This window comes from Theileria orientalis, chromosome 3 (assembly GCF_000740895.1).
Source record: "Theileria orientalis strain Shintoku DNA, chromosome 3, complete genome".
Lineage (NCBI taxonomy): Eukaryota > Apicomplexa > Aconoidasida > Piroplasmida > Theileriidae > Theileria > Theileria orientalis.
This window is the reverse complement of record NC_025262.1, coordinates 144,521-172,234: the sequence shown is the minus strand read 5'-3', so window position 1 is coordinate 172,234 and position 27,714 is coordinate 144,521. Positions and strand designations below refer to the sequence as shown.

The following is a 27,714-nucleotide window of genomic DNA, read 5'->3' as shown; positions in this document are numbered from 1 at the left end:
CTTAAAATGTGTCCACTCGACATAAATAATGACTAACCTAAAAGGCATTGAGCCTCCAAAATAATAGAATTACACAGCGCGGTGGTTTAGACAATTATTTAGCGAACCTGAATCAAAGAATAACCCAGGTGTAAACTCAGTTGATTAATGCTTCTAGGAATGTGGTAGCTACAGAAGAGAAAACTTAGTAAATAAATATAAGTGATCGTCTTAGATCTAAAAATATTTCGTCCACTACATGAAATGTTATATAGCAATTTTTACATAATATTAGTAATATTATGCATAAAGTTCATATCGCCGTTTAAAATAAATCACCATGAGGGGTACTTGAATGTGTTTAACACAAATTTATCACTAAATGGATTAGGTATAATATATATAGCTTACACATTATCTATAATGAACAAATTATAAAATTGTTCAGAGTACCTGGGACTGGGTTATAACATTAAGGAAAGCATGCCACTTGGAAACGAAGAAGATATAATAATTGACCCAGGATACAAGGAACCGGTAATATCATTTGAATATGAACATGGGTTTGATATTTATAGTACACATGGAAAGCATTTGCCCTTTGGTGTTTGGACGAGAAATGAATCATTGTGCTATAAAACGGTTCTGGTAAGTGTTTAATAAGATTATATATACAAAAAGTAGTGAGAATGTAATTAGCACGATTGTATATTTAACCGTAGTTGTCCAAAGGAAGTAAGGGTAAATCCATGATAAGTGTACTAAGTGAGGACATACAATTGAGTATAGTCGGTATGGATGTATACAGTGGTAAAAAATTAAGTACAAATTTATCCAATACATTCAAAGACGATCAAATGAATGTGTTTAAATTAAACTGTTCAATATATACAACGGGGATGATACTTTCAAATCAATGGTATATACACAATATATAATGCGTCATAGTTGTATATGAGCTTGATTAACACTTGTTAGGAAACTAAAAGGATCAATTATAATACTATTGAATAAGATTAACAATTACATAAACAGTAATGTTAACCCCGAAAACGATGATCAAAAGGTTAAAAATGCTTGGTATCAATTATTTAACCAATATGGGACACATATCATGACTAAAATAACACTAGGTAACAAAACGTGAAGAATAATGGTTTTCAGGAGGTAAAATTGTTGAAATGAACAATAACAAAGAAGAGTCAAGTGAGTCTAAGGCAGAAAAAGAAAATAAAATGAAGCTAAACCTGGAAGTATTTAAATTAAGTACTGACGTTGAGAGCAATAAGAGTAACGAGGAGTTAAATAAAAATAAATACGAAAAGATAATAATCATTGGAGGAAACGTAGTGTCAAACGATTTGGATGACCAGTCCACAGATGTGAATAAAGAAAAGTGGATAAAAACCATTAAGTATAACCCAGTGCCCATTCAATTTGAGCTCTCCCCTCTCAGCTATTTTATACACCAAAATTATCAAAATGATAACTTAATGAAGTCATATGAGGATTATTTGAATCAATACCTTCAATAATGTATTCGGAATGCGTATATGCTATTAAATAATCAGTAATTTATATCCTCCTGTATTAAAATTATTTAGAATCAAGTGGCACATTAAAAATATTATCTGAGTCGGAAATTTGTAAATGAAACAAATGTATTAAAAATGTATATATTCTTCTTATATATGTTGTTTAAATGGGCCTGTTGTAAAAATGAAGACGGAGAAATAAGGGCATTGTTTAATAAATATAATAATAGCGAGATTCACAGCATAAATAATATAGGTGAGAAGATTTTAGTTAACGTAATTTAGAGTTTCTGGGCTGTGGATACAGTTTCGACCACTTGAAACAGAATATAAACAATTTTAAGAGTCCAATAATACAAAATTATGAAAGCGCTGTGGATGTTCAAGATCAGTTCATATGTGATATATCTACCGAAGTATGAAACAGTTACTTGTTTACGTGTATATGTACCTGCATATATAACTACTTAGAAATGAATTTGAAACTAATTATAAATTAGCAACTCAATATCGAAAATGAACAAGAGGTGGTGAAAAAGATATACACACATAATCAAAATTCAAGCTCAAACGCTTATAGTAGTTATAACAATGAAGAGTTTATAAACGATGACATTAAGGATGTTTTCAGTAAACACAAAAACCTGATGATTAAGAAATACAAATGCATAGTTTATAAATCTACTTTGGTATCTAAAAATCTTTTTGAAAGCCATGGTGATGCGGAAAATGTCATATTCTTAAGAACATTGAATGGCTTATATAACAATTGTAAACATAACTTCGATGCCAGTAATTGTGACGTTGCAACTTATAAAAAGAACTCGTTGGATCCAAACTGCATTAAATGTGTAATGCCATGGGTTCAGTTCTTTAAAGATTATGGACTTTATGTCACAAATCAAATCACTATGGGTTTGTGAAACACGATTTAATATATAATATTATAGGAGGAATAATAAACAAGTTTTATGATGTGAACAAGTATAATGGTAGTTCTGAAAAAAAGTATAACAGAAAAAATATAAATGAATCTAGTACATTCTTTAAACTTGTAAGCCACAGAAGCGAAGAGAACGATAGTAGTTCATCAGATGAAACAAATAAGGAACACCTGGAAGAAGTGTACACTTTAACGGTCGGGCCTGAACCCTCTGGAAACAAACTGACCTCGAAGGTGATTTCAGAATGGCTACAGGACGTAATTCGAAATCCCACTCCAATAGATTTTGAACTGATACCAATAAAGGAAATCATTCCAAAAGAATACTTGCAAATTTATAGTGATGCTTCAGACTATTACTTGAAGCTAAGGGATGGTGACGTTCTAGTCAGTCAAATGGATGGAACCAACAATATAATGATCAACATAGTATATTCAATATTTTAGCAATTAAATTTCTTTTGAAAAACACTTTTTAATGTTTATTTTAGTTGAAGAAGTCAAAAAATGCAGTAAAGATTCTGACTGAGAATGAGAAACATGTAAAGGTGTGCGGTGGAGAGGAAAAGGCCATGCTTGGTTTTTGTATGTCGCTTAACTCAAACGGTGAATTGAGGCAACTGCAACTGCTAAATAACAAATTGTAAGAGTGGAACGTTTCACACCTTTTATAGAAATCAGTGTTTGTTCACAGAGAATACATCGAGTGTTTTGATGTGGTCGTTGTGTACGATAAATCAGCTACAAGATTCGAAGCAGATGATATACAGACCTAAAAATACTGATAAAGAAAATAAAGTGAGAATGGCTGTTTAACAAAATATTTGTAGAAACTAAGATGTCCAGCTAACATGGCAATATTGTATGGGTTTATAGTAAATGTAAAAAACCCTACATACATTAAACTTTGTAAATCGGGTATGTAGTGTTGCCACCAGAAACAACATCATTATTAATGTGTAGGAGAAAGATCATGCTCCGACGATGATATTAATATAAATGGTTTTATATGGCTGTTTTGTATTCCGAAAAATATTATCAATATAAACGTTAGTGAATAGCTTTTTTATGCAATATTTCCTTAAAACTGACAATTTATTAATAGTTTATCAAATCGATATTGAAAACGGGAGTCGATAAAGTAGAAAATGGATGTCCAGATAAATATAAGTTGATACACGGTATTTTTATAAGGTTATATTTCATTCATAGGCATCAAGTTTATGTTCCACCAAAATAACGACAACCCAAAAGATAACCTTGTCATGGAGCCTTGTAGTCCTTTCGTCGATAATTGCAACATTAATTGCAAAGATTGCAAATATGTTGCGTCATTGATTATGTGTACAATTTATTAAAATTATACTATCATCGTTATGTGAATATTTATATGCTAATATACATGGGTCAGCATCCTCTAGTGTGTATACAGGTATCATGTACACACCTATGTGTGTGTCTATACATAGTATACAGCTGTGTACATGATAATATATTCTGAATCTAAAGTGAACCTTTATATTAAGAAAACAGTTGGTAAAAATGCTATTTCTTCTGTACTTATTAATATTTAATGTTCTTTGTTCCATTCAATTGGACAAAACCTCTAAACACGGTATTCCCTAACACATTTAATTTTTTTTAGATATTATTAAGAAGATCAATAAAGTAAAAAAAATTCCATCACTGGGTTAGTCTATTTATCTAATGTTAGTGTGTAGAATATTTGGGTTGTGGCTATGACATTCTTTTTGGTAACCCTCTCACCGACTCACAGCTACTGGTGGACCCAGGATTCAGGGATCCCATAGTCTCATACTCTGTAATGTTTAAGAAAAATAAATTGTTTCAAAAAGTATCTGCTTCTAACATAACGAATGCGTGGATTAGGCCGCTGATTGAGTGTAAAAGATCCAACGAGGTACTTATTTTCATGTTACCCAGTTGACATTTCCTCCATCACTAATGATTAATACAGAGAACGGTAGTCGATAATTTAGAAAACTATAAAAGTTTGATATCTGTGGATAGTGATATCAGTGCATCAACAATTGATGAAAGCGCCAAATTTTCATTGTCAACGAATTATTCTGAGATCAGTGACTTATTAAAAAGTAATAAAAGCAAACTATATGTGGATAAGTCCTACTGTTTCTTGCTGGAAGCAGGAATACCGCTGAATCACTCACTGTTAGTATACACACTTACACAATTTTAATACAGGAAACTTAAAAACTCGTTTATAGCAGCTGCCAGGAAGCTAAAGACCAACTTTAACAAATACACTGAAAACTGTAGTGTTTTGAAATACACAGTCGACAAAAACAGCGACGAATGTAAAGAAGTAAAGGCCTGGATGGATATGTTTGAACAATTTGGCACTCATTTCTCATATGATATTAAATTAGGTTTGTTTATCTATTCAATCATATGTGAATAAAGGGGGAAGAATCACTTATATTACACAAGAAGAAACCTCAAAGGATAACAAAAACAACGAAAAGCAGGCGGGAGTTGGAATAAGCGGGAAAGAAAAACGAAGTAACATATCAGGGGAGGCAAATGTCGATTTTGTTTTTGGCAAAAAAAGCAACCAAAGTAAAAACTTATCGTTCAAACACACTAACATCCTCGGAGGATTACCAATTGGAGATATAAACAAAGACTTAGAATATGTGAAGTGGATAAAAAGTGTGTACAAATATCCAATGCCAATAAGGTCTCAATTTGCACCAATATCTAAACTGTTCAAAACAAAAGCACTAAAAGAGGCCTATAACGAAGCATACGGATTTTATCTAGGAACAAGTAATTTTTTAACATTTTAAAACCATTTAGAGGGAATAAACACCAAAAATTAATGGAATTCTGATGGGGGATCAAAAACTAATCAATTTAAAATTTATCATATTTTTCGTCATGTTTAATAGAATTATTTTACAAACAAGAAGGGACTTGGTCAATATATACAGTAATAACTTGTTTTATAGGTCAATTGTGCCAAAGCATAAAACTGGCTCCAATTACAACCACTGTGTCAGATTATACGTAACAAACACAAAAATAAATGATTTAAATAATGATAAACTTAATCGTCAAAACGATTCACCTTTTCTGCTGCCAAAACTCAGACATATACATGTAAACAATTCCAACCCCTCCAAAAATGTAGGATTCTATGACAAAATTGCATCATGTGGAAGGTTAATGAGAATACATTCATTAATGCCAGTGGTTATATTTGCTTTACCAGCAATGTGGAGCGCATCCTTGGCCTTACCCTCAGTAGTAACGTTCCTTGAACTCAAGAAGATGGGATTAATGTGTTTGGGCGCCTTCTTCGCAAGATCAGCAGGATGTTGCATAAACGACCTCTTTGATAAAAACTTCGACAAACACGTAGAAAGAACAAAGATCAGGCCCCTGGCTAGCGGTTTAATAGGAACCAAGGAGGGTAGGATTTAATAAATTAAATCAATGGTATAGCCAAAATATACGCTTTTTGTCCTTTAACATTGTTTATCATTTATTTTTGTAGCCTTAACCACCTTGGCGTTCAACTCTGCAATGGCTCTTTCAATATTGCTCCAGTTTGATACTAATACGTAAGGCTGAGTAGTTTTAACCAGAATCTTAGGATAATGCTCGGATTCCTCACCTCAATAACATGCTCACTATATCCCCTAATGAAGAGATACACAAACTACGCCCAGCTTATCCTAGGAATGTCCTCAAGCATAGGCACACTGATGGTACAGTTTTTACAGTAATTCCGCCCTTTAGGCCTGGACTATAATATCCGGTGGTCCAATAACACTGCCTCCAATATTTATATACTTAACGGCATCAATATGGCCCATGATTTACGATACAATATACGCGCACCAGGACAAGGAGTTTGACAAAAAATTGGGACTTAAATCACTGGCGCTACTCTGGTAACATACACAAAAATATATATCTCTATAATTAAAATTCAGGGGTGACAACACAAAGAAGATGTGTAACCTCGTAGCATATAATATGTCAATACTGCTGGCAACCTGCGGATACTTCGCAAAATTAGGGGTAACTCACCAAATATACTCAAAAAGTTATTGATGGTAGTTATAATTAAATTTATTATTGTAACTTGTATTAAATTTAAACATAGGATCCATTTTACGCCAGCGTCGTACTGTCACACCTGTGGATGATGAGGCAACTGAAAAATGTTAACCTGGAAGACCCAGCAAACTGTTTCAGGTTTTTTAAGAACAGCGTAATATACGGAGGAATAATACTGGCTGGAATCCTGGCCGGAAAGAAAGAATTGTCCCTGGACCTGAAATTTGATAGACGCGCCAAATCTAATATTTGATTTTCTTCGATACATGGTGATCTTTTATATAATTAGAACATCTGTTTAATTGGATAAAATGTCGTTAAACTATAGTATTTTAATATTTTTAGCACTGATTGGTTTTAGAGTAGTGGTGGGCGATAGAGGTGGCCGAATTCGCTACGAACTACCAGCTCAAAGACCATACGCATCCTTATATCAAGCAAATAGAATGCAAATACCAATCCCAGTAAAAACAAGGAAGAATGGAAGCAGAAAGCCTGAGAATCAACAAATCGCAGCTGGACCTTATATAAACGAACGGGAACTAGGGCTGCCACCAATCAAACCGATGAGAAACATCCCTAGGGACTTCGATGACATAATTGACGGATCAAACGAAGATGAACTGGACTTCGATGACGACGACGACGAGAACATCAAGTGTGTAGTCGAGGCCAAAAGGCCGTACTCGACGTCACCAAAAATAACAGTAACGGGGTTAAGCGAAAGGTACAACTCCCTGTTAATTGGGTACGATATACACAGCGATGGAAAAAGGGCAAACAAAGCGAGTTTGTACGGCTGGAGCAGCCCAAAGTCCCCTTTGGAATCTGGAGTGTCGAAATTCAGCTTCGATTTAGACTACGTTTCAATAATGCCGCAAGGAGGCACGCCACTAAGTTATTGCGCGTTGGTATTTGTACCGCCGCTAGTTCCAAACTTCGATATGAGAAGCGTGTTCGGAAAGCCAGCAATGAGCATGGAGAGATACTTCGGATCGGAGGAACACCTGGTGAAGGCAGTCAAGAATAAGAGCAAGAAAGTGACATCCTGCTGCTTTATAGCATACCCAATGGTTTCAAGGCGTTAAATCATTAGTCAAAAAGTCATATAGCCAAATAAAGAAGAATACAATAATGTGTTATTAATCACAAATATTTAAATTATCCTAGATTTACATTTATGTGCTTAGTTGCAAGTTTTATACGAAAGATCGGATCAGATTAAAAAATACAGTTAGATTGTGTTGTGTAGAACAACGATCCTTGTTTATCGGGTGTATCAATATCTATATTTGGCAAAATGGACAGTTTGAAAGAGGAATTATATAAAACTCGAAATGAGTTTCGGATTTTTAAAAGAAGGCCCTTGGAATCCTTCGAATATCTGCTTTCAGTCACCTCGATGCTTTTTGTGGCACTTATGTTCTGGAAATTGACGATGCTGGTAACCGGTAAGTTTTGAATGGGCCCATGAGCCTTTTCCATACAAATTCAATCTCTTCTGCCGACAAACACTGTTTTAGGCACGGATTCGCCAGTGGTCGTGGTCCTGAGCGGAAGCATGGAGCCCGCGTTCTACAGAGGAGACATACTGTTCCTGATGAAGAAGAAAGAAGTAAACTCGGGAGACATCGTGGTGTTTAGGCTGGAGGGAAGGGAAATACCAATAGTGCACAGAGCGCTGACCCTGCACGAAGGAGAGGACACACTCAGCCTGCTCACCAAGGGCGACAACAACAGAATCCACGACAGGTCGCTGTATCCAAAGAACAAGAACTGGCTTAACGAAAAGGACGTGATCGGAACAGTCCTGATGAAGATTCCAAAAGTGGGAATCTTGAGCATTTACCTGAACGAGTACCCGGCGCTGAAGCACGCAATCGTAGGCTTCGCAGTTATCCTGATGCTATCAGGGAAGGGATAGCGCCTCTAATATGGTTAAGCAGAAGCACATACACGATACAGAGCGATTTATATACAACCCAGAGAAAAGTAGAAATTAAATTAATGAGGTAACCTACGAGTTCAGAGGAGCCTGCAACTTCATAGTATTTTTTATCTTTTTAGAGTAGTCAATGTCCACAGGGCCCTCGCGCCCCTTAGGCCTCACGTCCCCAATGACATTTACGCCGCCAGTCTCTGAAGGTCGAATGTGAAGCAGGAGAGCAACGTACCATGAACTATAGGACCACTCAAGTTAACCTTTTTGGCCTCTGTAATGGTCACGACCTCAGGACTGTTGTCAGATCCGTCGATTTTAGGCCAGGGAATTTGGCAAAAAGAGGACCATTTACGTTTCTCCTCCTCAGAACTGAAAGACTTCTTACTCTTGCAGTCATCGTATTCGTCAATATACAAGGGCGTGCAATAATCATTGAGTAAATTCCAGTCTACACATTAATGGTTAATGAGCGACTGTGTTAGAATAACTAGTCATAAGTTGACAATAAAACATATATAAATAACTACGCAGTGACAACAATACTCAGGGGGCACGGGCTACTCCAGTTATACTCGTCAGTTTCAGCACAGGGGAAGTTGACGATTGAACACTTGGATTCGAATAAAACCTTGTTATCATAGCTCAGAGCGTTTAAGCTAATAACCAGTTTGTTGTTTTGAGTACTTGAAGCCCTATTCATAGAAGATGCCTTATTATTATTATTAGTAGCAGCAACGATGTCGGAGTATAATTTGGAGCAGTACTCATCGTAGCTCGGACTGGTGCAGGTGTTATTGCCGCCTCCCTTCCAATTATCTAAATGGCCATTTTTTAAACACGGTGACGAACTTGGGCACTTGTCATAGTCCTTTTTGCAACAGTTTGAACATTCAAATGCGATATCACAGCTTTTTAGGTACTCCAGCTTCATTTCTGTAGAGTTGAAAATTAAGATGAAATGATTAAAGAGTTACTTTGAGTGTAGTGAGTAAAGTGGAATTTTCTATCACAAGAGCCCTTGTAGGACGGAGGTGCCAAGCAGGAGCCATCGGAATCCTTAGTCCAGTCCAGAGGGCACTCCTCGAACACAAATGAGCAATTTCTCTAATAGTTCACACATTAATGCACGCTTAGCATACCATACAAGGCCACCCTGTTCCACACGATTCCTACAACATCGGTTAGCCTATAAGCATACTCACTGCCCATAGTCTCTTAGATTCTCTAGAGAAATCAGTGAAATCCACAAACGAGTTACAAGGTCCAACGTAACTGGATAGGTCTAAAAAAAGTTATAGTAAAATCATCCTTAAAATATCCTCCAACAAATACCTGGAACACATATGTAGTTGTCGGAATCCGCCGATTTCTAAAATTCAGATGAACTTACAACTGAATACCTCTTTAACGAAAAGCATGGGACACGTTTGATTATACTGAACAGGAATATCAGCATATACAAACTCACGTTTCTTTCGTTATCACTGCATTCTTCATTTTTATTAGCTTTCTTACAAGGCCAAGTAGCCTAAAAATATCGGTTGTGAAGACAAAATTTACTTGGCACGAATTTGACCAGTTTATTTTCTGTTCCGGAGTGAAGGACTTGAAGGAGGCCTCAGTCTTACAAAGTCCCTTGTATGAAGAAGTGGCTCTACAGACCTCTCCAACACTCTACATAGTTATTGACGTTGAACTGGATTAATTTATCCCATTAATTATGTAATCTAACAACGTTTACCTCCCATCCTTCTAAACAAGTATATTCAAATCTTGAAAGTTACCTGGACAAGGTTGAGAAAAATCCGGTACACATTTGCCACTAATGGTTTTTATTTCACCAACATGTTCCTAAAAACGCAATTTGCAACATTTTCATTATATTTTGAAATAAGTGAAATAATAATCAATGCCATAGTTGTGTAAGTCGGATACCGCAGCCGATCGCAGCAAATCAGTTCCTAATTCAGTGATATTTTCCGGTTTAGGTTCATTCTGAAACAACTTAAAGGCCCTAAAATTTCTATTTGAGGTCAATCAAAACATACTCCTCGACGGTGTGTATTTTGGGTATGTCAATACCGAATTTATCATTAGAATCACAACAAACAGTAAAAATACATGTATATATCAATATGTAAGCCGTTCTAAACAAGTACATTTAATTGTGTGCGTTAATTTCAAATGTTTTAGAAAACGAATCACGACATCAATCCCCATCATAAACTGTAGTTTATTCAACACATATTCACATTTTTATTTATATTTTAAGTTCATATATTATGAGGAATTATACTAAGTTGTATAGTATCTCTCGCTCAATTTTTAAAGCTCAGAATAGAACCTTTTCTACAAACACAACTGCGTACAACCCTAAAATTGTGAATGAAGCAATAAATCCTAAGCCAGGAAGACTGTATCGCTCAGTACCAAGGCTGTTTTTCATAGCTGCCCTTATGTTGGCGGTTCCTTTAGCCGCCACCTATTACGATAACGAACAGTTTAAGAAGGAGCTGGAGCTGAGGAATCAACCGGGCTATAGATACTAAGATTTAAGCGTAAATTAATGTGTTAACGTGTACGTGAATACATTTTAGCGTATTATTGCGATAAATTACATAGACTGCTTAAACCTTAGTCCGAGCTGGAAGTTGGAAATGCTATCCGAGGGGAAGTAGACCAGAGGCTTGGCGTAGAAGGCCTCAAGCCAGCAGCCACGGGCAAGGTTTAAGGACAGACCAGCACCGACGGACATCCTCAGGTCGTTGAACACCTGATTGTATAAGTCAACTAAAAATAAAAATTAGCTGAGAAAAGTACATCTTGAAGTGCTATTGGATAACGATCCAACATTAAAAAAGGTGAACAACATGGGCCTAAAAGGGTAAATAGGAGTTATGAGGAATGATAATTATGGAAATACTTTGGAGTTTGAATGAATTTTAGTGGATAGTACAGCGATAGCTCCAAGTTGGCATAGTAGTCTCCGCCCAAATGGTCTATTTTCTCAACCCATTCGTCATTATCGTTTAACACCAACCCTGTAATAATTCATTTATTCAACTAGTTTCACGGTAGTCAAGTTATAGAAACTAAATTATAGCAACCATGTAAACAGTAACTAGGAGTAACCGTGGTCGTATGGCCCTAAGCCCTGGAACCTGAATCCCCTGAGCGCCAAGTGAGATCCTGAGGGGCCAGTGAAGTTGAACTTGTCCAACAAGTTTGCGTTTTTATTATAGGGGCCGAAGTTGTACAGGTATCCGCAGCCGACATTTAAGTTCATTATCTACACATTGTTATTTAGGAGGTTGGCAATGCCGGAATAGTGATATTAGGATCGATAAATGTACTAAATATGCCAACTATGCTTAAAGTAGAACTAACCAGGTTCTGGAACAACTGCTTAGAGTACAGCATGTTGTAATTAAACTTGAAGAACAGACTATCGCCTCCAGGTAGGCCCGATTCCTAAACAATTATTTCAAATTAGTCATCAAAGGATCCATAAACGAGTAATTAACGCCTATTATACCAGTTTAATTTGGGTGACTTGACCCTCAGTTGGAACTCCATCGCCCTTGGTGCCATCATACTTGTAAACGTAGGAGAGTGAATTCTTTAAGGAACATCCACTATTCCTCAGCACCCTAGAAAGAAACCATTAGCTGACTCATGAGGTAACATCATTGTAATTAAGTTCAAATTCATAAAATGTAGTTAAGTAGACGATTAGATAATGCTGGCAAAATACATTTCTGATGCTTTCATCCTATCGTTGAACACCGGATAGACATCCCTAATGCTGGATTCCTAAAGGATATTTACTCATCAGAATCAATTGAACGTACCCAGACGAAATTGTGACGCTGATTTATATTAGATAACATGAATTTGAACCCCTTAGTTCTATTTGTGTATGAGCAGTATTTTTTTAAGTCATTGAAGGAGGTGAACACTGAGACCAATCCGGTGAATTTGTCCATTAGAGGAATCCTCGGTATATAAAAACTGCCCTAAAAGAAGATTAGGTGAACTTCAGTTGCAAAATACCGTCAACTCATTGTTCCCAGTGCCCGCAGTGTTTGCACTCAGTGTTAAAGTGTTCGAGGAACCAAAAATCCCAGGAATCTCACCCTTAAATTCCTACACAAAAGAGTCAATTTGGTTTAAACTAGTAACAAATAGCTTCTATAGCCTTAAACACATACGATTCCTGCTTTCGTCTTAGAATTTACACTGGCTCCGGCTGTGTAAAGGGCCGGTTTCTCCTCAAATGTTAACACAACATCAACGTCTCCTTCCCTCTCTCCTCGGTCAATAGTGGAAGTCAATCCCTTAAAAATGCCAAGCCGATCAAGTTTCTAAGTAAAAAATTGGTAATTACAGCTAAATTCTAAAATAAAACTAAATTTAATCATACCTGATGCGTATCTTGTAATAAACTCAAAAGCTCGCCTAAATTCTTAGAATCCTTCAGTCGCTCAACATCTTTGGAAATAGTAGAATATTCTAAAGTGTGAATTATACAAAATAGTGGCATTCATACTTATTTTGGCGAGGCCATTGGTGAAAATTCGCACATTGCCCAAAAGTTTGGAACCGTCCAAATCATACACTTGCTTATCTTCATCAGCCATTTTTATTAATTATAAAGTACATTTATTAAATACATTTTGTGAATCAGTTAAATATTATACAAGAATAAAAGTAAAATACGACCTCTTACACAATAATGAGTATTAAGATAAAACGGTAAAACTGAAATTAGTATAAATAAATAACAATCAAACAAATTAATCCAAGTTATTGTACTTCATTTAAATAGTCATCAATGGTTTCTGGTGGGAGGATTTTAAATTTTTTGTCCTGTCCAACCACACCAATCTCTATGTTATCTGAGGTGAGTTCTCCCTCAAACCCTTCCTTCAAGGTCAAAATTGCAATGTGAATAGCGTCCTCCAATTCCATATCAGGACTGTACCTTTTTTCCAGAAAGGTGTTATTGTTTTCCATCCTGCTTCCAATTGCAGTGGCCTTCCACCCAAAATAAGCTCCAGAGGGGTCAATTTGATATAACTGTGGGCCTTCGTCGTCATATCTAAGACAAATATACTGAAAACAAACTTACGAAGCAAGCAAGAGAGAGATGCCGAAGGGCCTAACCCCGCCAGTATGTGTAAACTCCTGCATAATCGATGCAACGTCCTTTACCAGTTGCGAACCAGGAATATCATCTCCATAAGTTGCTTTATATTTCATAGCCTAAAACTCGTTAATTAAAGAAGAAAATAGTGAGTGAGCTAGTTTTCAGTTGTTGAATAAACAAACCTCCTTTCGACCCTTCCTTAAAACCACACGGAAATCAGCAGGCATACCAGCAGCCACAGCACCAATGTGGTCTGCAAAAAAATCGATCTTGTTCAAGGAATCACTCTCGATCAGGCTTGAAGTTTGTTTTTTTTCAGCCGCAATCACAACACCATTGGAAGCCTTTATACCTATTATAAATGTTAAAACCATAGTTATAATTTGTTTTATATAGCACAATGGTCGTTTAAAGTTCAATTAAAAGATTGAATTCTAAATATTATATACAACAACATACCTAATGTTGGAGCGCCTTTAGCGACACCATTCAAGGCATATTCTATCTGTACGAGTTTTCCAGACGGACTAAAAGTGGTCAGGGAAAAACTGTATTCACCCTCATCAGCCATTTTAAATAAGTAAACTGAAAATAAAGTCAATGTGGTGTATAAGTAAACACACCTGATCATCATTTAAATATCTGTACCCATAAAAAAACTTTGTGGTATATATTAAATTATGTAAAATTACAAAATATAATAAAGAGTGGAACGACAGATATTGATTCTCAGCCTTTTCACTTAACGAGGACGCGGAACCAACACATCATGTTGGCCTATCGATTCCCATCAATTCGGAGTAATATTTTAACGAACTCAAATAGGCCTGCTGTTTTTCTGGAAAGAAAATAGATAGTGCCGAAAATTTTGCCTTAATCGGCATGGCTCTATTTCGTATTGTTCTGACCCACGTGGCAAAGGATGCAGAGTTGATTCTTTCAAGGCCTTCCACGAAGTAGCCGCCAATTATCCACATGTTCTTCTTCAGCTTACTCGCCTTCACCTTCCGCTGGAATATGTCAGTGGTTTGGGTGGCGTTTTCGGAAGTGCTCTTGTCAACTTTCTCGTTCAATTTAATGTTGACGGCGCTATCCATGTTTATAAACTTGCCACCTAACACACATTTATAAAATTTAAACACACCGATCAGTACGTATGTAGTAACATGAGTTCCGTAAACTTTGAAGAAGTTGATCCAGGCTCTGATATTTTTACACTTGTCAGTTTTTGGCTCTGTAATGAAGAGGTCTAGAGGGCAGTCAGAAGCGCGCTCAACGGAGTCTGGCAACTTTTTAACGCCTTCACGAAAGTCTTTGGAGAGTGACCTAAAAATCATTAACACACTAGTAAAAGTACCCGTTGTACGGCAGGATTAGTCCAGTCTCATATAGGCTGCAGTAGGACTTTAGAATTTTTAACTTGCTGTCGCTGTTAACGAAGTTCTTAACGTCTAAGCCTCTGGCATTGCGCTGCCAAAGTTCCTCACTGAAGGGACTGTCGAGAGAGAAGTCGTTAAAAAGGTCCTTTACCAAGTCACTCTCATTGTCAATTAAATGAGGCTACACAGGGATTTGATGATTAGAAAGTACCTCGAAATCCTGATAGCAATTAACGACGCTCCTGTACCAGACTCGTTTGTTGCCTTCAACAAAAATGTTGTCGAACTCATCGATTCTCACAACAGGCTGAGCAATTATGGAGGATCGCAAACCGAAAGTGTTCAAATCATTGAAATTATTAAAAGGATTCCCAACGATTAAGTCAAACCCAAGTCCAGCGTAACCTAACATGATATTAATTAAAAAAAACGCACCCTTTAGATAGTTGTTTCTCGAGTTGATAGCGTGGCCGTCCGGGTCGCTTCCAACGGGGATTTTATTCAATTTAATACATACACACAAGTTAAAAACAATAAAACTGAATAAATAAAGCCATAAAAGATACATTTATATAAAATGCAGTAGTGGAAGGATTGAGTTAAAATGTCTACCGGCTTAAAGATCATTATTGCATCAACATTATTAATACATGGATAAAATTGAGTCTAGTCTCATAGTTTAAGCTTCTTATGAAGATTTTATCACAGTTTCTAGTCAATTCATGTAAAATTCGTATATATGTGTCCACGCTGTGTAGTGTGTATAAGATTTAATTTTTAGTACATGTTTATAACATTCTTCTGTTTCAATCGCATATTTAATAAGTTATTATACAGTTAAATTAAGTGAATTGTAATATATTATTCAGTAATATTTGTGTACATAATCCATGGAAGTTAAATGTAGTATAATTGTATTTTAATAGCCAATTTGCCAAAAATTAAAATGAAGTTGCCATTTCTACTTAATACTGTATCACAATGTAGCAGCCCGAAGGAAGTAGAAGAGGTATTTAATAAAGTATTGAGAGCATTGCCAAGTTTAGATGGAAATACAGTGTCAAATTGCCTGAATATCTTATCAAAAAAGGAAATAAACCACCCAAAGGTGTATTGGAGTAGAACAGCAGAAGTGTTAACGGAGAAATGTACCAAAAACATAAATAATAACACGGTATTGTCGAACTATGAAGTAAGGCAAGTGTGTATAATATTAAACGCGTTCGCAAAAGTGGACCACCTGTCGGCAAAGTTAATAGAAGAAAGCACTAAGATAATAACAAAGCAAATACGGGACCTGCACACGAGAGACATAAGTAACGTAATCCACTCACTAGGGAAGCTGAATCAAATAAGTCCACTGACGAAAATAATAAATAAGTTGTTTAAGCTGGGAGAGCATAGAGACAACGACTACGAAAAGATAGTTAAAACAATAGAAGAATGCAACGAACAGGACTTTTCAATGCTACTGAGAGTGTTCCTGCTCAATTCGGAGAATCTGGAGCTGGACAAGATAACGAAGAAGCTGCTGAAGTCGATATCGGACAAGTACGACCACCTGAGCGACCAGACGCTTGCAATCCTGGCAAACGCACTGGCGAACTACGGAAGAGACGACAGCAAGACGCTCAGCGTGCTGGCGCCAATAATAACGCACAGACTGAGAAGAGGGCACTTCACGCCACAGTGCGTGGCACAAATATCAAACGGGTACGCAAAGCTGAAAAATAGAGAGGAGGAGCTGTTCACAGCAGTATCGGAAAGAGTAGTGAGGGATGCGGGCATGTTCTCAGCAAGGTGCATCTCAAACGTGTTAAACGCATTCAGCAAGTTGAGTATTTTTAAAAGGGAGTTGTTTATGGCATCAATGCCGCAGTTGGAGAACAACGTTGAAGCGATGACGCCACAGTGCATCGGAAACGTTATCAATTCATACAGCAAGTTCGTGAAGGAATTTGAACCACAAGTGTTAATATCGTTCTTCAACAAGCTGATAGAAGCACTGCTGAAATGGGAAGACTTTGGGGCATTTATAGGACAGAATTACGCAAACATACTCAACGGAGTGTCCAAACTCCACATGAGAGTGAGCACAAGGGGAAACATAGAAGATCCCAGAGTAAGGGAGGAAGGAGTAATTGGCGTTGACATGGAACCAGGAAGTGACGATGCCAGTGCTCCCGATAATGGCGTTGCTGCTGTGGAGGCCGGTGATATTGGAGTTTCTGATGATGACACAGCCGATGTTGGCACTGGTGATGTGAAAACGATCATTGGCTCTAAACATGAGGAATTGAAAGTGTATGCACTGTTTAGAAAGCTGTCGAATCCAATAACGAAGATAGTGGACGATCTGAACCACTTGGACGTCCTGCTGATAGCGAATTCAATGTCTAGGTGCAGAGTGCTGGACGAGAGTCTACTGAGAAGGCTCCTGGTAAAGTTGAAGGCACATGGCAAAAAATATAAAACGCCGGAGAAGGTAAACACAATCAACACACTGTCGATACTGTACGAATGCGTGTCAAGGCAAAATTATATAAGTATATCGGATAGGGAGTTAACAATGTCGAATAATACCACAGACATGAGGGTGACACCAGAGCAGATCCCAGAGACGAAGATTGAAGAAGAAATAAGGAGATACTATTGGTACTTCATCGAGGACTTTTTTGCACATCAAGAGAATATTGAGCACATACGGGGACTTGACATTAAGTTGCTGTTCAATTCATTCAGCAGATGCAACATGAACATGAGAGAGTACTGTGACGCCCTAGTGGATAAATACATACAATTGGGTCAGACGAGCACACGAGACCTGACGCAAATAGTAAACCACTATGGGAACTTGCAAATGGAAATGCCAACACAACTGCAAGAATACATAGTTAGGCACCACGGAGGCAAAAGTGAGCGAACCCAACGGGGTGAAAGCCAAGAAACCACGAGGGAGTCGATAAGCCAAGTAAATGAACCAATACGAGTTTAAAACTGGCGTTTGAAGAGCCTGTTTAAGTCACTGGGCGTTTTCAAATCCATCACAACGCCGTCGTTCTCGTCGACAACCTGAAGAACGTTATCGCAGCAGGGAATGCCAACGACCCTTACACCTAATATGTGTCATGTCAAAAGAATACGCAGATATGGATATGAAAACGAGTAAACTGTAGTACGTGGTAGATATGGGTAGTGCACCGAACCTTTATAGTACTGATCGACGTAGTCCTTAAGTCTGTAGAACTCGCGGGACTTCTTTTCCCAGTCGTACTTAACGTACACATCCCTATTATACAAAACGTCCCTGCCAAAGTCAGGATTGCGGTCTATTTTGGGGAAAGTGAACCTCCTGAACTTGAAAAAAGGAGGTTTCCGAGCGATGCGCCTAAAGCCGAACTCGTGAGGAGTGAATTTGGGTAGGTTCCAAACGTGTTTGCCATCATGCCTAAAGAATAAGCCAGGTTTAAGTGTTAACCAGAATAAAATACAAGCGTAAGAGATTGAAAGAGACCAATGGGATCATTAATAGTAAAATAATGATACCTTTTAAACACTAAGAGATCCTTCCACTGCTTAAAAGAGTTGACAGTAACCTTGCGTCTAATTTGGAAAAAAAGGAACCAATTAGACCCTAAAACCATTAAAAACAAACTGTTAAAAATTAATTCATGTTTTAAAATAAAAGTAATAAAATGTGTAGGCAATTAAAGATAAAAAATGGTATTGTGTGGTACAACATCAAAGGTAGTATAACAGATTTATTTCGTGTACATTAATGTTTTTTTCAAGATTTACAAATAAAATCGTTAGAAATAACTTAGTATACATAATTAGAAGAGATTGGAAGTGTCTGGCGAGTGATTATAGGCACAACAGAGTTCAAAGGAATCTGAGCTTCGATGAAAAAGGAAACCCTAGGCCGAACGTGTGGAACTACTACTCAAGGAGAGAGATCACGACACTGTTCGTACAACCGCTGGTAGTGATACTGGTGTACGTGTTCACACTCTGGAATATTTTCAAATACACGTGCAACGTCAAAGACGTAAGTTGACATAAACGTAATTAGCCTGAATAAACATTATAGCTGGAGGACTTCGCGAGGAAAGTGAGATGGATTAAGGACTGAACTAATGTAGTAAATGCGTGTACTACGAGTTAAGTAAAAAATTATATGCTACAGTGAATAGTCTTCCGACGAATCTTGCTGGAAAGCTTAATGGAAAACTGAACAATAATGTCGACCTTGACGTCCAACTCCTCTAAAATCTTAGTGACGTTGTTCTCGATCATGATGAGACAGTTAGGCACATAGTTAGCAAGCTTGATCAATAGCTCAAAAATATTGACAATATAGTTGTTATCCCGAACAAAGCTCAGATTCTAAGTAGTTAATGATAAGAGAGAATTAGAGAGATTTGAATCAGTAGATAGTTTAACGAGGAGTTACCAGAAGTAGAATCCGGATCAGATGCCTTCCAACTTTAAGAGACATGTTCCTGTTGTTGATGACCTTGCTGATGCAGAAGAGAATCTACGTTGAGTAAATTAATGGTTATTTAAAAGAGGAAAATGTGATAAAGGAGCGACGGAGTTACATTGTTAAATTGTTCGACAGTCCCCTTGTAGTTAGCATAGACGTAGAGCATAACATCAACGATGTATTCCCACCTGAAGGAATTTGTTAAGCACTAGTTGACAACAAACTTGTTCAGTTGAAGGTTAACATTGGTGTTATAGAGGTGGCCTATGATGGCAGCAATGTAAGATATCAGCTCAATGTGATCCCGGTTGCCATTGCAATATTTCTAAGGCGTGGTTAGGTGAGAGAAAAATGGGAAACGAACCTGAAGAGCCACGATCAAGTTGAAGAGCAGCCCAGTTTGAATGAAAACGATTTGGTGCATCTTGACCTTGGTCAGGTTCAATATTAGCTTCAGAGTCAGCAACAAACACTCGTTCTGCGAAAAATAAATTAAGTCCCTGAGTACCTCTAGCAAGACGAAGTTGTTTAACACGATTGCGATATTGTTGTTAACCATTAATTCCTACACATTGTTGTAATTGGTTGAACATGGTAATTAATTGATGATGGTAATTGATTGAACATGGTAATTGGTTGAAGATAACTGTGTAGAGTAAGTAGAGGTCAAACCTTAGCCTTATCGTTGTGGTAGCTGAAATTGATAAACAGAGACAAAATCAGCATAATCAGCTTTTCGTTGCTCTAAACAATGTATTAGAAGTTTAAAGTAAGATCGACAGAGGAACTAAGACAAGACGCATTACCGTGTTCCTGAGAATGTGTATCAGCGAGGGAATTATGGGCAAATAAACGTCTTCCAGAGGAATGGGCAGTTTAAGCATGTTTCTTATGATCCTTTTGTGCAAGTTGTAGTCGTTGTACTTTTCAATGAGTGTGCAAATGAAAAGTATGTACCCATTGTCCCTGGAACAGATGTGTAAGTGAAATTAGTGGAAACGTACTCGATTTTTTCAGAATGAAAGAGCACATTGATAAAACCCTCCTCGAGCAATCTCTGAAAAGGAATTGTGAGGTGACGAACAATACCGATGTCGCATAGTAGTTGAAGGTAATGCTGTTCCAGTCGATGTCTTTTCTCTTACGCGGTGCATCCCTGGCGAACTGAGTGATATCTTCATTGGGGTGCTGAGGTTCGTCACGGGGGCGATAATATCGATCGAAGACGTCATTGAACAAGCCATCGGTGTACTTCTCGTTGAAATTCAAGCTCCGGAAGTGCATCAAAAATATCAGAGCACTCTCTATCTTCTATATTTAATCTTTAATCAGGGCCGATTGGGCTGATTTGTAGCTAAAAAACGTACCCTTCGCGCGCCAGTCTCCACTATACTCAAGTTCTCAACAATGATGTGTAACAAAAGCTGATTCCCTATTGATTTTTTAGCTGAAATAGAGTTAAGTAACACATACCAATGACCAGTTCATCCATCGTAAAGGCAATGAAGTCAGCCAGCCGCATTTTAAACTTGTTAATTATAGCTTGGTTGCTGTAGTCGCTCCCTGCATATTAGTTAATTGTCCGTTTAAGTAGCTTAAATAGTAAAACAATACCATAAAGGTAATGTACGATCTGATACACGTATTCCAGTGGCTCGTCAGTATACACATCAATGTTGTCATTTAGTTTATAAATGATGTCTGCGTTTGTCGTAAGTTTATAGGCCGGATAAAAACTAACATTGATCTATTGCCTGCATTGGTAACAGTTTTAAGATTGAAACCACAAAGCCCTTGACTAAATTGAAGTAGCTCGGCTGAATTAAGGGTTAATTTCTATCACGGCCATAAACATACCACTATGTTAAAATGTGTCTTCAAGTTCTTGTACATCTCATTTTTAAATCGCAAATTGTTCACTCTCAACTCAATTAACTCCTTATTCCTATTGGCGTCATTATATTACAGTATTACAGAGTGATTATGTAAAAAACTAACCATGTAAAGTGGCTCGTGTTCGAGGTAAATGAATTAACAATTAAACAAAATTCGTTCCAGTAATTACAAATATTAACCATGGAATCTGATAATTTATATTTGTGCTATAACAATAAATCGTGTTAATTAAGACAGATAACTAGCGGTTAAAAGTTACTTGGAGTTATCACCAGGTCGAATCGCACTAGTATATCTTGACAAGTATCCAAAAGGGGAGGTATGACTATGAAACAATTAACACGCACACTTCAGTGTAACTAATTAAACTACAACTATCCACTCACATAGCCGCCTTAAAATGAAATAGCATATGAACTTATCCTGAGTTCTTAACAAAACATGGTAACAGGACCATTTGGCAACGTCTTCGTTCAAATTCATCTTCTTATAGTATATCTCATCCCGCAGTATCTCATAAAATTTCCGATCATCAATTCCATTAGTGCTGGCTTCATTAGAGTCACTGGTCGGAATGGGCTGTTGTACTATCTTGACCTCCTCAATAACCCTCCTGGTGTAGTTATACAAGTCAAAGGGATCATCCTGTAATTAATTTATACGGTTGCATAGTATTAGGCAAAATATCGCACTGAAACTCACGTGTTCCATGTAATAAATGGGAAACGGATCTTTGATGTTGACGGTCAAAGATACACCTCGGTCGTCCTCGTACCTTCGAGAATACATAGTATTGAAACTAGTATCTAAGAAATTGTTAGTAATCGTCAAAATTTAACGGTTTCCTAATTTAATACCTTTAAAAGATTTCTTAAGAAAGAAATAATATCCCCCGAATGTCACCTTTTTGTATCTAGAAATCGAAATATACTTATTTCAACATACCTATAAAACGGAAGTATAGTCTCCTTCGACTTTATAGAAACTTTACTTTTATTTTTAGGCTCCTACAACCAATCATGTTAATACTTAGATGACTTACGTTGAAGTGTTTGATCATATAATCCGTATCTATTGCGATTTTAATTTTATCGTACAAAGTTGTATAATCCGGAGTCTCTATTAATATCTCATAGACACCCAAATCGTTGTCATTCTAAACATTATTGACCAAATTACATCACAATTAGTGTTCGATGTTGATGTGTAATTTATACCTTCAGAGGAGTTGGACTTTTATTCAGTTTTAATGTTATTTTATTACCAAATTCGCCGAGAACAATGTCCTTTATGTTATCATATTCGATTTTACTGTTCTTTATTACACCTCCAAGATCAAAAGTGACAAAGAATATGCCTAAAAAGCAAGTTAGGTAGTGAAACTTTTAAAAAATGGGTAATTAAAACAAACTTCTGTCTGCGATTAAAATGTACGATTTTCTGGAGGATGTGTGGATGGTAATCTTAACAAGTTCATAGTATCTGACTCTATCAGACACGATGGAACTGAAAGCAGCAAGATAATCATCCATTCCATGATATTTGTATGACTACACCATAAAAAGGCGATATAATCTACATTACATACAAAAAAACTGAAATGTGTAGGTATTTACAGCACCTAATGGTTGTAAGAATCTAATGTGAGGCCTAACAACATCACGAATTAATTACGAAGACACGTACACATTTAGATTATTTTTTCTCCAAAGATTTTTGATAATTCTTCATTTCTTCATCCTGGTCGGCTTTTGACATCTGCTGGTAGAATTTAAACTCCATTGTGAACTCGCCCTGCCCCTAAACAAGCGTTTCAGCATTAACGCATGATTTTACACATCATAATTAAAACATATGGTATATCAAAGACCTGTTACACCTAAATAAGCAAAATTACCTTTGTGGCAGATCTCAAATCTGTTATGTATCCAAACATACACCTGAGAGGCACGTCAACATTGATGACGACACTTTCTCCCAGCACGTTGGTGTTTGTGACGATTCCCTTCCTCTTGGTCAGAGTCGTGAGCGTTTGAGACTGGAATTCGTTCGGAACCGTCACCTCGACTCCCATTATCGGCTCCAGAATTACTGGTTCTGCGTTGCCGTAAAAGTTCTGAAACGCTCCAAAGGCGGCCAGTTTGAAGGCAAGATCAGAAGAATCCACTTCGTGCGATGCGCCGTCCGTGAGTATGAACCTGGTGTTTACTAGTGGCCTTCCGCAAAGCAGTCCCTTCTTAGAACACTCCTTAAATCCATTTTCAATAGAAGTTATGTAGTTTGGGGTGATTTCGTTTCCAACCTAAATCAACGTCAGTCACCAGCCAAATAACTGTGTAATTGACTGAACTATCCGCTAAACGTACAAATTTATTCACGAATTGCGTAGTTAAAAAGTCGTTCGGGTCCTGCTCAACTGGCTCAAAGTATCCAATGATCTTTGCGTACTGGCCGGCTCCACCTGACTGCCTCTTATGCGTGTAACTGAACTCAGTTCTCGTGGTAACCGCCTCCCTGTAGTTGACAACCGGATTGCCGACCTGGACATTCAGGTCATACTCTCTTTTCATGCGCTCCAGATAAATGTTCAGATGCAGCTCTCCCATTCCTAAATTAAATTTGTTAACAGCTGTGCACACACCTGACAATATCGTTTCTTTCGACTCTTCATCTATTGTTATTTTAAAAGTGGGATCTTCCTTTTGGAACCGACTGAGCGCTTTCGAGAGTCGCGACAAATCATTGTGGTTAACGCTCTAAAAGTTAATCCATAAGTATAATAAATTACAAAACTACTAAGTTAATAAACTACTTAACACCTATAAATACCTTAAGGGCTATTGACACAACTGGGTCCGGTATATACATCGATTGCATTGTTACTTGTACCTTTCCATCCGTTACCGTCACTCCAGACTGGCACTTCAAGCCGCTGATTGCCACTATTTCGCCCTGCTTCGCCTCAGGAATTTCCAGAACTTCGTTTGCGTGGACCCTGTATATCTTCTTGAAGTTGGCTTTCCTGTTTTCCTCAACTATGTGCATGCCCACTCCCTTTCTCAGGGTGCCCTTGTACACTCTAATGTATGACAGCTGGCCCAGGTATGTATCCAGTATCTTAAATATGTATCCAATTAAGTTCTTGTCGCTGTCTACTACTATCTTATCATCCTCAGATACCGCCTTCAAATCACTGATGGAATTAACCGGATACACGTACACATCCATGTCACTTGGGGCCGGGAGGTAGTGACAAATAGCGTCCATAAGCGGTTGAACTGCCTTGTTCCCCTTTGCGCTTCCCATCAGCAGGGGATACATGGTGTGACTAAGCGTCAACTTCCTTATGCTCGATCTTATGCAGTCGGTGGTGTAGTCGTTATCTAGGTATTTTTGGGCAAAGTCATCATCGTTATCTGCCAGCTTCTCCAAAAGATCGAAGTGCAACCTTCCCACTTCCTCCCTCAAATTTTCAGGGATGCTCTCTGATACCACGTTGTCTCCGTAGGAACCTCTGAAGTAGTAGCCCTTCTTCTCAATTATGTCGACCACGCCTTCCAACTTTGGGCCTATGCCTATTGGCACCTGCAACTGGAGCAACTTAACACCGAGCTTTTTCGTCAACATGTCCACACACCTCTCAACGCTGGCGCCCTCTCTGTCGAGCTTATTGATAAAAATGATCCTGGGGATCCTATATCTCTCCATTTGGCGGAACACCGTGATTGTCTGCGACTGGACTCCTGACACTGCGCACACCAACAAAATAGCTGAATCCAATACCCTCAAGGAGCGCTCCACTTCAATCGTGAAGTCCACATGTCCTGGCGTATCAATAATGTTAATGGAGTATTTATTCGATTTATTCTCTTTATTTTTACTGGGCTCGTTGAGCGATGATATGGGAGTCCAGCTTATATTCGTTACTGCAGACTGAATCGTTATTCCTTTCTCCCTTTCAAGGTCCATGGAGTCCATTTTGGCGCCAACACCATCATTTCCCCTAACTTCGTGAATTTGATCAATTTTTCCCGAGTAGTATAAAATCCTTTCGGTAAGCGTGGTCTTGCCGGAATCAATGTGGGCGCTGATGCCTATGTTTCTGATGTTAGCGATATTGTAAGGCTGATTATTGGCACTGTGTGACAAATTTGCACTTGAATAACCACATTTTTGAAATTTATTGAGATATGATACAGAGTTATTCAAGGAAGGCCAAACAAGGCTCCGACCCAAAAGAATCCTACAATTGCGATAGAACTGATAATTGATATTTATCTTAATCATTTGTAAATACAATCAGTTAGCCATTTTGAATTTTATTATAAGTTAATCCGAGGTAGATTATATGAAAACACTCACAAACACACTCAACGTATAATGTACACAAAACAAAAAATTTAGCCGACAACTACATTTATATATAAGTATAATACATAAATAAGTACTAAACATTTATATTTAATTGAATCTGATTAAGTAATAGGCGTGTTAAATCCACACAACCACAAGTAAACACACTAAAGCTATCATATTATTTTACAGTCTGTTTTGCAATCTCCTGCTTCTATAGTTCAGCTTCTGCCGTTTGGCCTTAAAGTCGTCGTCCTCGTCGTAGTAACTTACGCTCTCTTCGAACCGCACGATTTTAGAGATATCGTTGAGCTTTCCGCTCAGCAGGTTCATGAATCCTATTAAAATCGGCTCATAGGTGCTGTTATACATCCCGCTGAACCTGCTCTCAGTAATTCCGAAAAACAGGGGGCTATTTTCAAGAATGGTGCCAGGGTCCATGGTGTCGGTGAGCTCGGACGGCGTGGGCTTAAGGCACCTACACGGGATCTTAGGGTTGTCGTTGTGCTTTATCGACAGCGCCGTAATCTCATAGTGCTTTGAAAATTGCATCTCCTCCCTTATGAAGCTGTACGCGAACTTGGGAAAGGTCTGGCCCATCTGATGGTAAATTGATATCAGCCTCGATTTGTGCTGAATCCTCTTGGAGTTCGGAAGAGTCATCTGGTACGCGTGAGCGCACAGCCTCAGAGTCAGCGTCGAGAGCACCACCTTTGACAGAATTTGGTCGTTTAGTGTGTTGATTAACTTCTTTGAGTTTTTACCCTTTAAGTTACTGAATTTTACGTAGTTCCCAATGTTGTTGTTTATCCAGACGGTTTGAATCGACCTTTCGTAGTCATCGAAAACTTCAACAATACCGCCTGCCACGGGGGAAATAGAGCTTTTGTCTGAGCTTTTGGAAGCCAGTATTATCATACATCCTATTATGTTTTCAGAGTCCACTCTGTCGAGAAACCTCCTAACTCCAGAGAACATGTCCTCCTGAGGTTCGCCTTGTTTGTCTAGACTCTGTTTGTCCTCATTTTGGTCTGCATTTTGTTTTTGATGCCCTAAAGCATCGTCTTCACGTTTCAAACTCGTATTCTCACTGCTTAAGGCGCCACTGTAAACTTGAGAATCCTTAACTTGGTTTTGTGGAGCATTACTCTCAACCACTTTGTTTTGAGAGGTCAATCCATTATCCAAGTCTAAATTAGTTTCGGATTTCAAATGGCCATTTTGTTGGTCATTCCATACTTTGGGCTCATCCTGATTCTGTTGGGTACTCAAAACAGCTACTCCTGAAGCTTCAGTGTGTTGAGATTTATCAACTTGCTGAGCCTCCGATTGATTGGGGTTCAAACTATTGCCACCTTTTGGGTCATGAGAACTGTTTTGTTCAGTATTTTCACTTTTTTGAAAAAGGTTCCTCTGATTCATGCCCCTTAAATATAATTTATATGAAGCATACGTATCTGGGTTGTTCCTATAAATTTTAGATAGGATCTTTTTCTTGTTCTTTTCACTGGTAACCTTATCCATAGGCAAAACCATTGCATATGGCTGCAAATCCAACATATGAAAGACAACGTTGGTGGAATTTACAAGTTTGTGAAGAACCATTGTAGAATAATCAAGAAATAAGAGTGTGTGGTCTTCTCAAAAAATGAATTATATTTTAACAAGTATGTTGTCTATGACAACTTCATTACAAAGTAAAATATGTAGTTGATAAACAAAATAATCAAGATACACACATGGGGAAATTGAAAATAACAAAAAAAATTATTACTAGCATAAACATATGAAATCTGTATTCCAATCAAGACTAGTTGTAGTAAATTTTAATATGTTACAATGTGTATAATAGAATCACAATCCAAACACACGATTCCATTTTATATCCAAATAGATCAGATTAGTGCGTGATTCCACATAAAATTATATGAATTCATAAAAATCA

The 27,714-nt window shown here is 37.6% G+C and overlaps 14 protein-coding genes across 14 annotated transcripts; 7 read left to right on the top strand and 7 right to left on the bottom strand.

Moving 5' to 3' along the window:
• Positions 1-319: 319 nt before the first annotated feature.
• TOT_030000076 (uncharacterized protein) lies at positions 320-5,318 on the top strand (the record flags this gene model as incomplete). Its single annotated transcript, XM_009692820.1, has 22 exons — positions 320-326; positions 428-627; positions 702-898; positions 958-1,112; positions 1,144-1,477; positions 1,718-1,770; positions 1,800-1,930; positions 2,015-2,429; positions 2,465-2,886; positions 2,949-3,100; positions 3,132-3,255; positions 3,288-3,375; positions 3,421-3,506; positions 3,563-3,638; positions 3,670-3,787; positions 3,984-4,072; positions 4,103-4,147; positions 4,179-4,378; positions 4,436-4,647; positions 4,681-4,865; positions 4,900-5,265; positions 5,296-5,318. 22 exons carry the CDS (start codon positions 320-322, stop codon positions 5,316-5,318), a joined length of 3,678 nt encoding a protein of 1,225 aa, XP_009691115.1.
• A 58-nt stretch (positions 5,319-5,376) lies between these two features.
• TOT_030000075 (4-hydroxybenzoate octaprenyltransferase) lies at positions 5,377-6,817 on the top strand (the record flags this gene model as incomplete). The annotated part of the gene is made up of 6 exons (XM_009692819.1): positions 5,377-5,911; positions 5,996-6,062; positions 6,095-6,209; positions 6,241-6,395; positions 6,438-6,525; positions 6,611-6,817. 6 exons carry the CDS (start codon positions 5,377-5,379, stop codon positions 6,815-6,817), a joined length of 1,167 nt encoding a protein of 388 aa, XP_009691114.1.
• Positions 6,818-6,875: 58 nt separating this feature from the next.
• On the top strand, positions 6,876-7,652 carry TOT_030000074 (conserved hypothetical protein; the record flags this gene model as incomplete). The annotated part of the gene is made up of 1 exon (XM_009692818.1): positions 6,876-7,652. One exon carries the CDS (start codon positions 6,876-6,878, stop codon positions 7,650-7,652), a length of 777 nt encoding a protein of 258 aa, XP_009691113.1.
• Positions 7,653-7,864: 212 nt separating this feature from the next.
• On the top strand, positions 7,865-8,488 carry TOT_030000073 (signal peptidase; the record flags this gene model as incomplete). Its single annotated transcript, XM_009692817.1, has 2 exons — positions 7,865-8,015; positions 8,088-8,488. 2 exons carry the CDS (start codon positions 7,865-7,867, stop codon positions 8,486-8,488), a joined length of 552 nt encoding a protein of 183 aa, XP_009691112.1.
• A 93-nt stretch (positions 8,489-8,581) lies between these two features.
• On the bottom strand, positions 8,582-10,667 carry TOT_030000072 (Plasmodium falciparum CPW-WPC repeat containing protein; the record flags this gene model as incomplete). The annotated part of the gene is made up of 11 exons (XM_009692816.1): positions 8,582-8,703; positions 8,739-8,954; positions 9,050-9,322; positions 9,356-9,439; positions 9,481-9,610; positions 9,646-9,675; positions 9,897-10,034; positions 10,067-10,170; positions 10,291-10,357; positions 10,442-10,520; positions 10,555-10,667. The coding sequence occupies 11 exons, from the start codon at positions 10,665-10,667 to the stop codon at positions 8,582-8,584; spliced, it is 1,356 nt and encodes a 451-aa protein (XP_009691111.1).
• Positions 10,668-10,788: 121 nt separating this feature from the next.
• On the top strand, positions 10,789-11,055 carry TOT_030000895 (conserved hypothetical protein; the record flags this gene model as incomplete). Its single annotated transcript, XM_009692815.1, has 1 exon — positions 10,789-11,055. One exon carries the CDS (start codon positions 10,789-10,791, stop codon positions 11,053-11,055), a length of 267 nt encoding a protein of 88 aa, XP_009691110.1.
• A 65-nt stretch (positions 11,056-11,120) lies between these two features.
• Positions 11,121-13,146, bottom strand: TOT_030000070 (uncharacterized protein; the record flags this gene model as incomplete). Its single annotated transcript, XM_009692814.1, has 10 exons — positions 11,121-11,296; positions 11,639-11,795; positions 11,894-11,977; positions 12,042-12,156; positions 12,261-12,319; positions 12,358-12,522; positions 12,560-12,652; positions 12,718-12,870; positions 12,930-13,018; positions 13,056-13,146. The coding sequence occupies 10 exons, from the start codon at positions 13,144-13,146 to the stop codon at positions 11,121-11,123; spliced, it is 1,182 nt and encodes a 393-aa protein (XP_009691109.1).
• Positions 13,147-13,312: 166 nt separating this feature from the next.
• TOT_030000069 (proteasome subunit alpha type 2) lies at positions 13,313-14,226 on the bottom strand (the record flags this gene model as incomplete). Its single annotated transcript, XM_009692813.1, has 4 exons — positions 13,313-13,607; positions 13,638-13,771; positions 13,838-14,007; positions 14,115-14,226. 4 exons carry the CDS (start codon positions 14,224-14,226, stop codon positions 13,313-13,315), a joined length of 711 nt encoding a protein of 236 aa, XP_009691108.1.
• Positions 14,227-14,422: 196 nt separating this feature from the next.
• TOT_030000068 (uncharacterized protein) lies at positions 14,423-15,602 on the bottom strand (the record flags this gene model as incomplete). Its single annotated transcript, XM_009692812.1, has 5 exons — positions 14,423-14,769; positions 14,800-14,981; positions 15,013-15,215; positions 15,246-15,439; positions 15,470-15,602. 5 exons carry the CDS (start codon positions 15,600-15,602, stop codon positions 14,423-14,425), a joined length of 1,059 nt encoding a protein of 352 aa, XP_009691107.1.
• A 378-nt stretch (positions 15,603-15,980) lies between these two features.
• TOT_030000067 (conserved hypothetical protein) lies at positions 15,981-18,029 on the top strand (the record flags this gene model as incomplete). Its single annotated transcript, XM_009692811.1, has 1 exon — positions 15,981-18,029. One exon carries the CDS (start codon positions 15,981-15,983, stop codon positions 18,027-18,029), a length of 2,049 nt encoding a protein of 682 aa, XP_009691106.1.
• A 783-nt stretch (positions 18,030-18,812) lies between these two features.
• TOT_030000066 (hypothetical protein) lies at positions 18,813-19,166 on the top strand (the record flags this gene model as incomplete). The annotated part of the gene is made up of 2 exons (XM_009692810.1): positions 18,813-19,082; positions 19,125-19,166. The coding sequence occupies 2 exons, from the start codon at positions 18,813-18,815 to the stop codon at positions 19,164-19,166; spliced, it is 312 nt and encodes a 103-aa protein (XP_009691105.1).
• A 41-nt stretch (positions 19,167-19,207) lies between these two features.
• On the bottom strand, positions 19,208-22,948 carry TOT_030000065 (conserved hypothetical protein; the record flags this gene model as incomplete). Its single annotated transcript, XM_009692809.1, has 22 exons — positions 19,208-19,420; positions 19,488-19,571; positions 19,636-19,728; positions 19,885-20,085; positions 20,193-20,264; positions 20,521-20,577; positions 20,610-20,684; positions 20,748-20,831; positions 20,909-20,952; positions 20,994-21,083; positions 21,135-21,221; positions 21,262-21,337; positions 21,378-21,465; positions 21,519-21,622; positions 21,704-21,741; positions 21,866-22,061; positions 22,119-22,222; positions 22,274-22,329; positions 22,362-22,423; positions 22,459-22,572; positions 22,634-22,773; positions 22,828-22,948. 22 exons carry the CDS (start codon positions 22,946-22,948, stop codon positions 19,208-19,210), a joined length of 2,199 nt encoding a protein of 732 aa, XP_009691104.1.
• Positions 22,949-23,111: 163 nt separating this feature from the next.
• Positions 23,112-25,703, bottom strand: TOT_030000064 (elongation factor g 1, mitochondrial; the record flags this gene model as incomplete). Its single annotated transcript, XM_009692808.1, has 4 exons — positions 23,112-23,216; positions 23,314-23,718; positions 23,783-24,172; positions 24,246-25,703. The coding sequence occupies 4 exons, from the start codon at positions 25,701-25,703 to the stop codon at positions 23,112-23,114; spliced, it is 2,358 nt and encodes a 785-aa protein (XP_009691103.1).
• A 252-nt stretch (positions 25,704-25,955) lies between these two features.
• Positions 25,956-27,374, bottom strand: TOT_030000063 (conserved hypothetical protein; the record flags this gene model as incomplete). Its single annotated transcript, XM_009692807.1, has 3 exons — positions 25,956-26,480; positions 26,556-26,855; positions 27,084-27,374. 3 exons carry the CDS (start codon positions 27,372-27,374, stop codon positions 25,956-25,958), a joined length of 1,116 nt encoding a protein of 371 aa, XP_009691102.1.
• Positions 27,375-27,714: the final 340 nt, after the last annotated feature.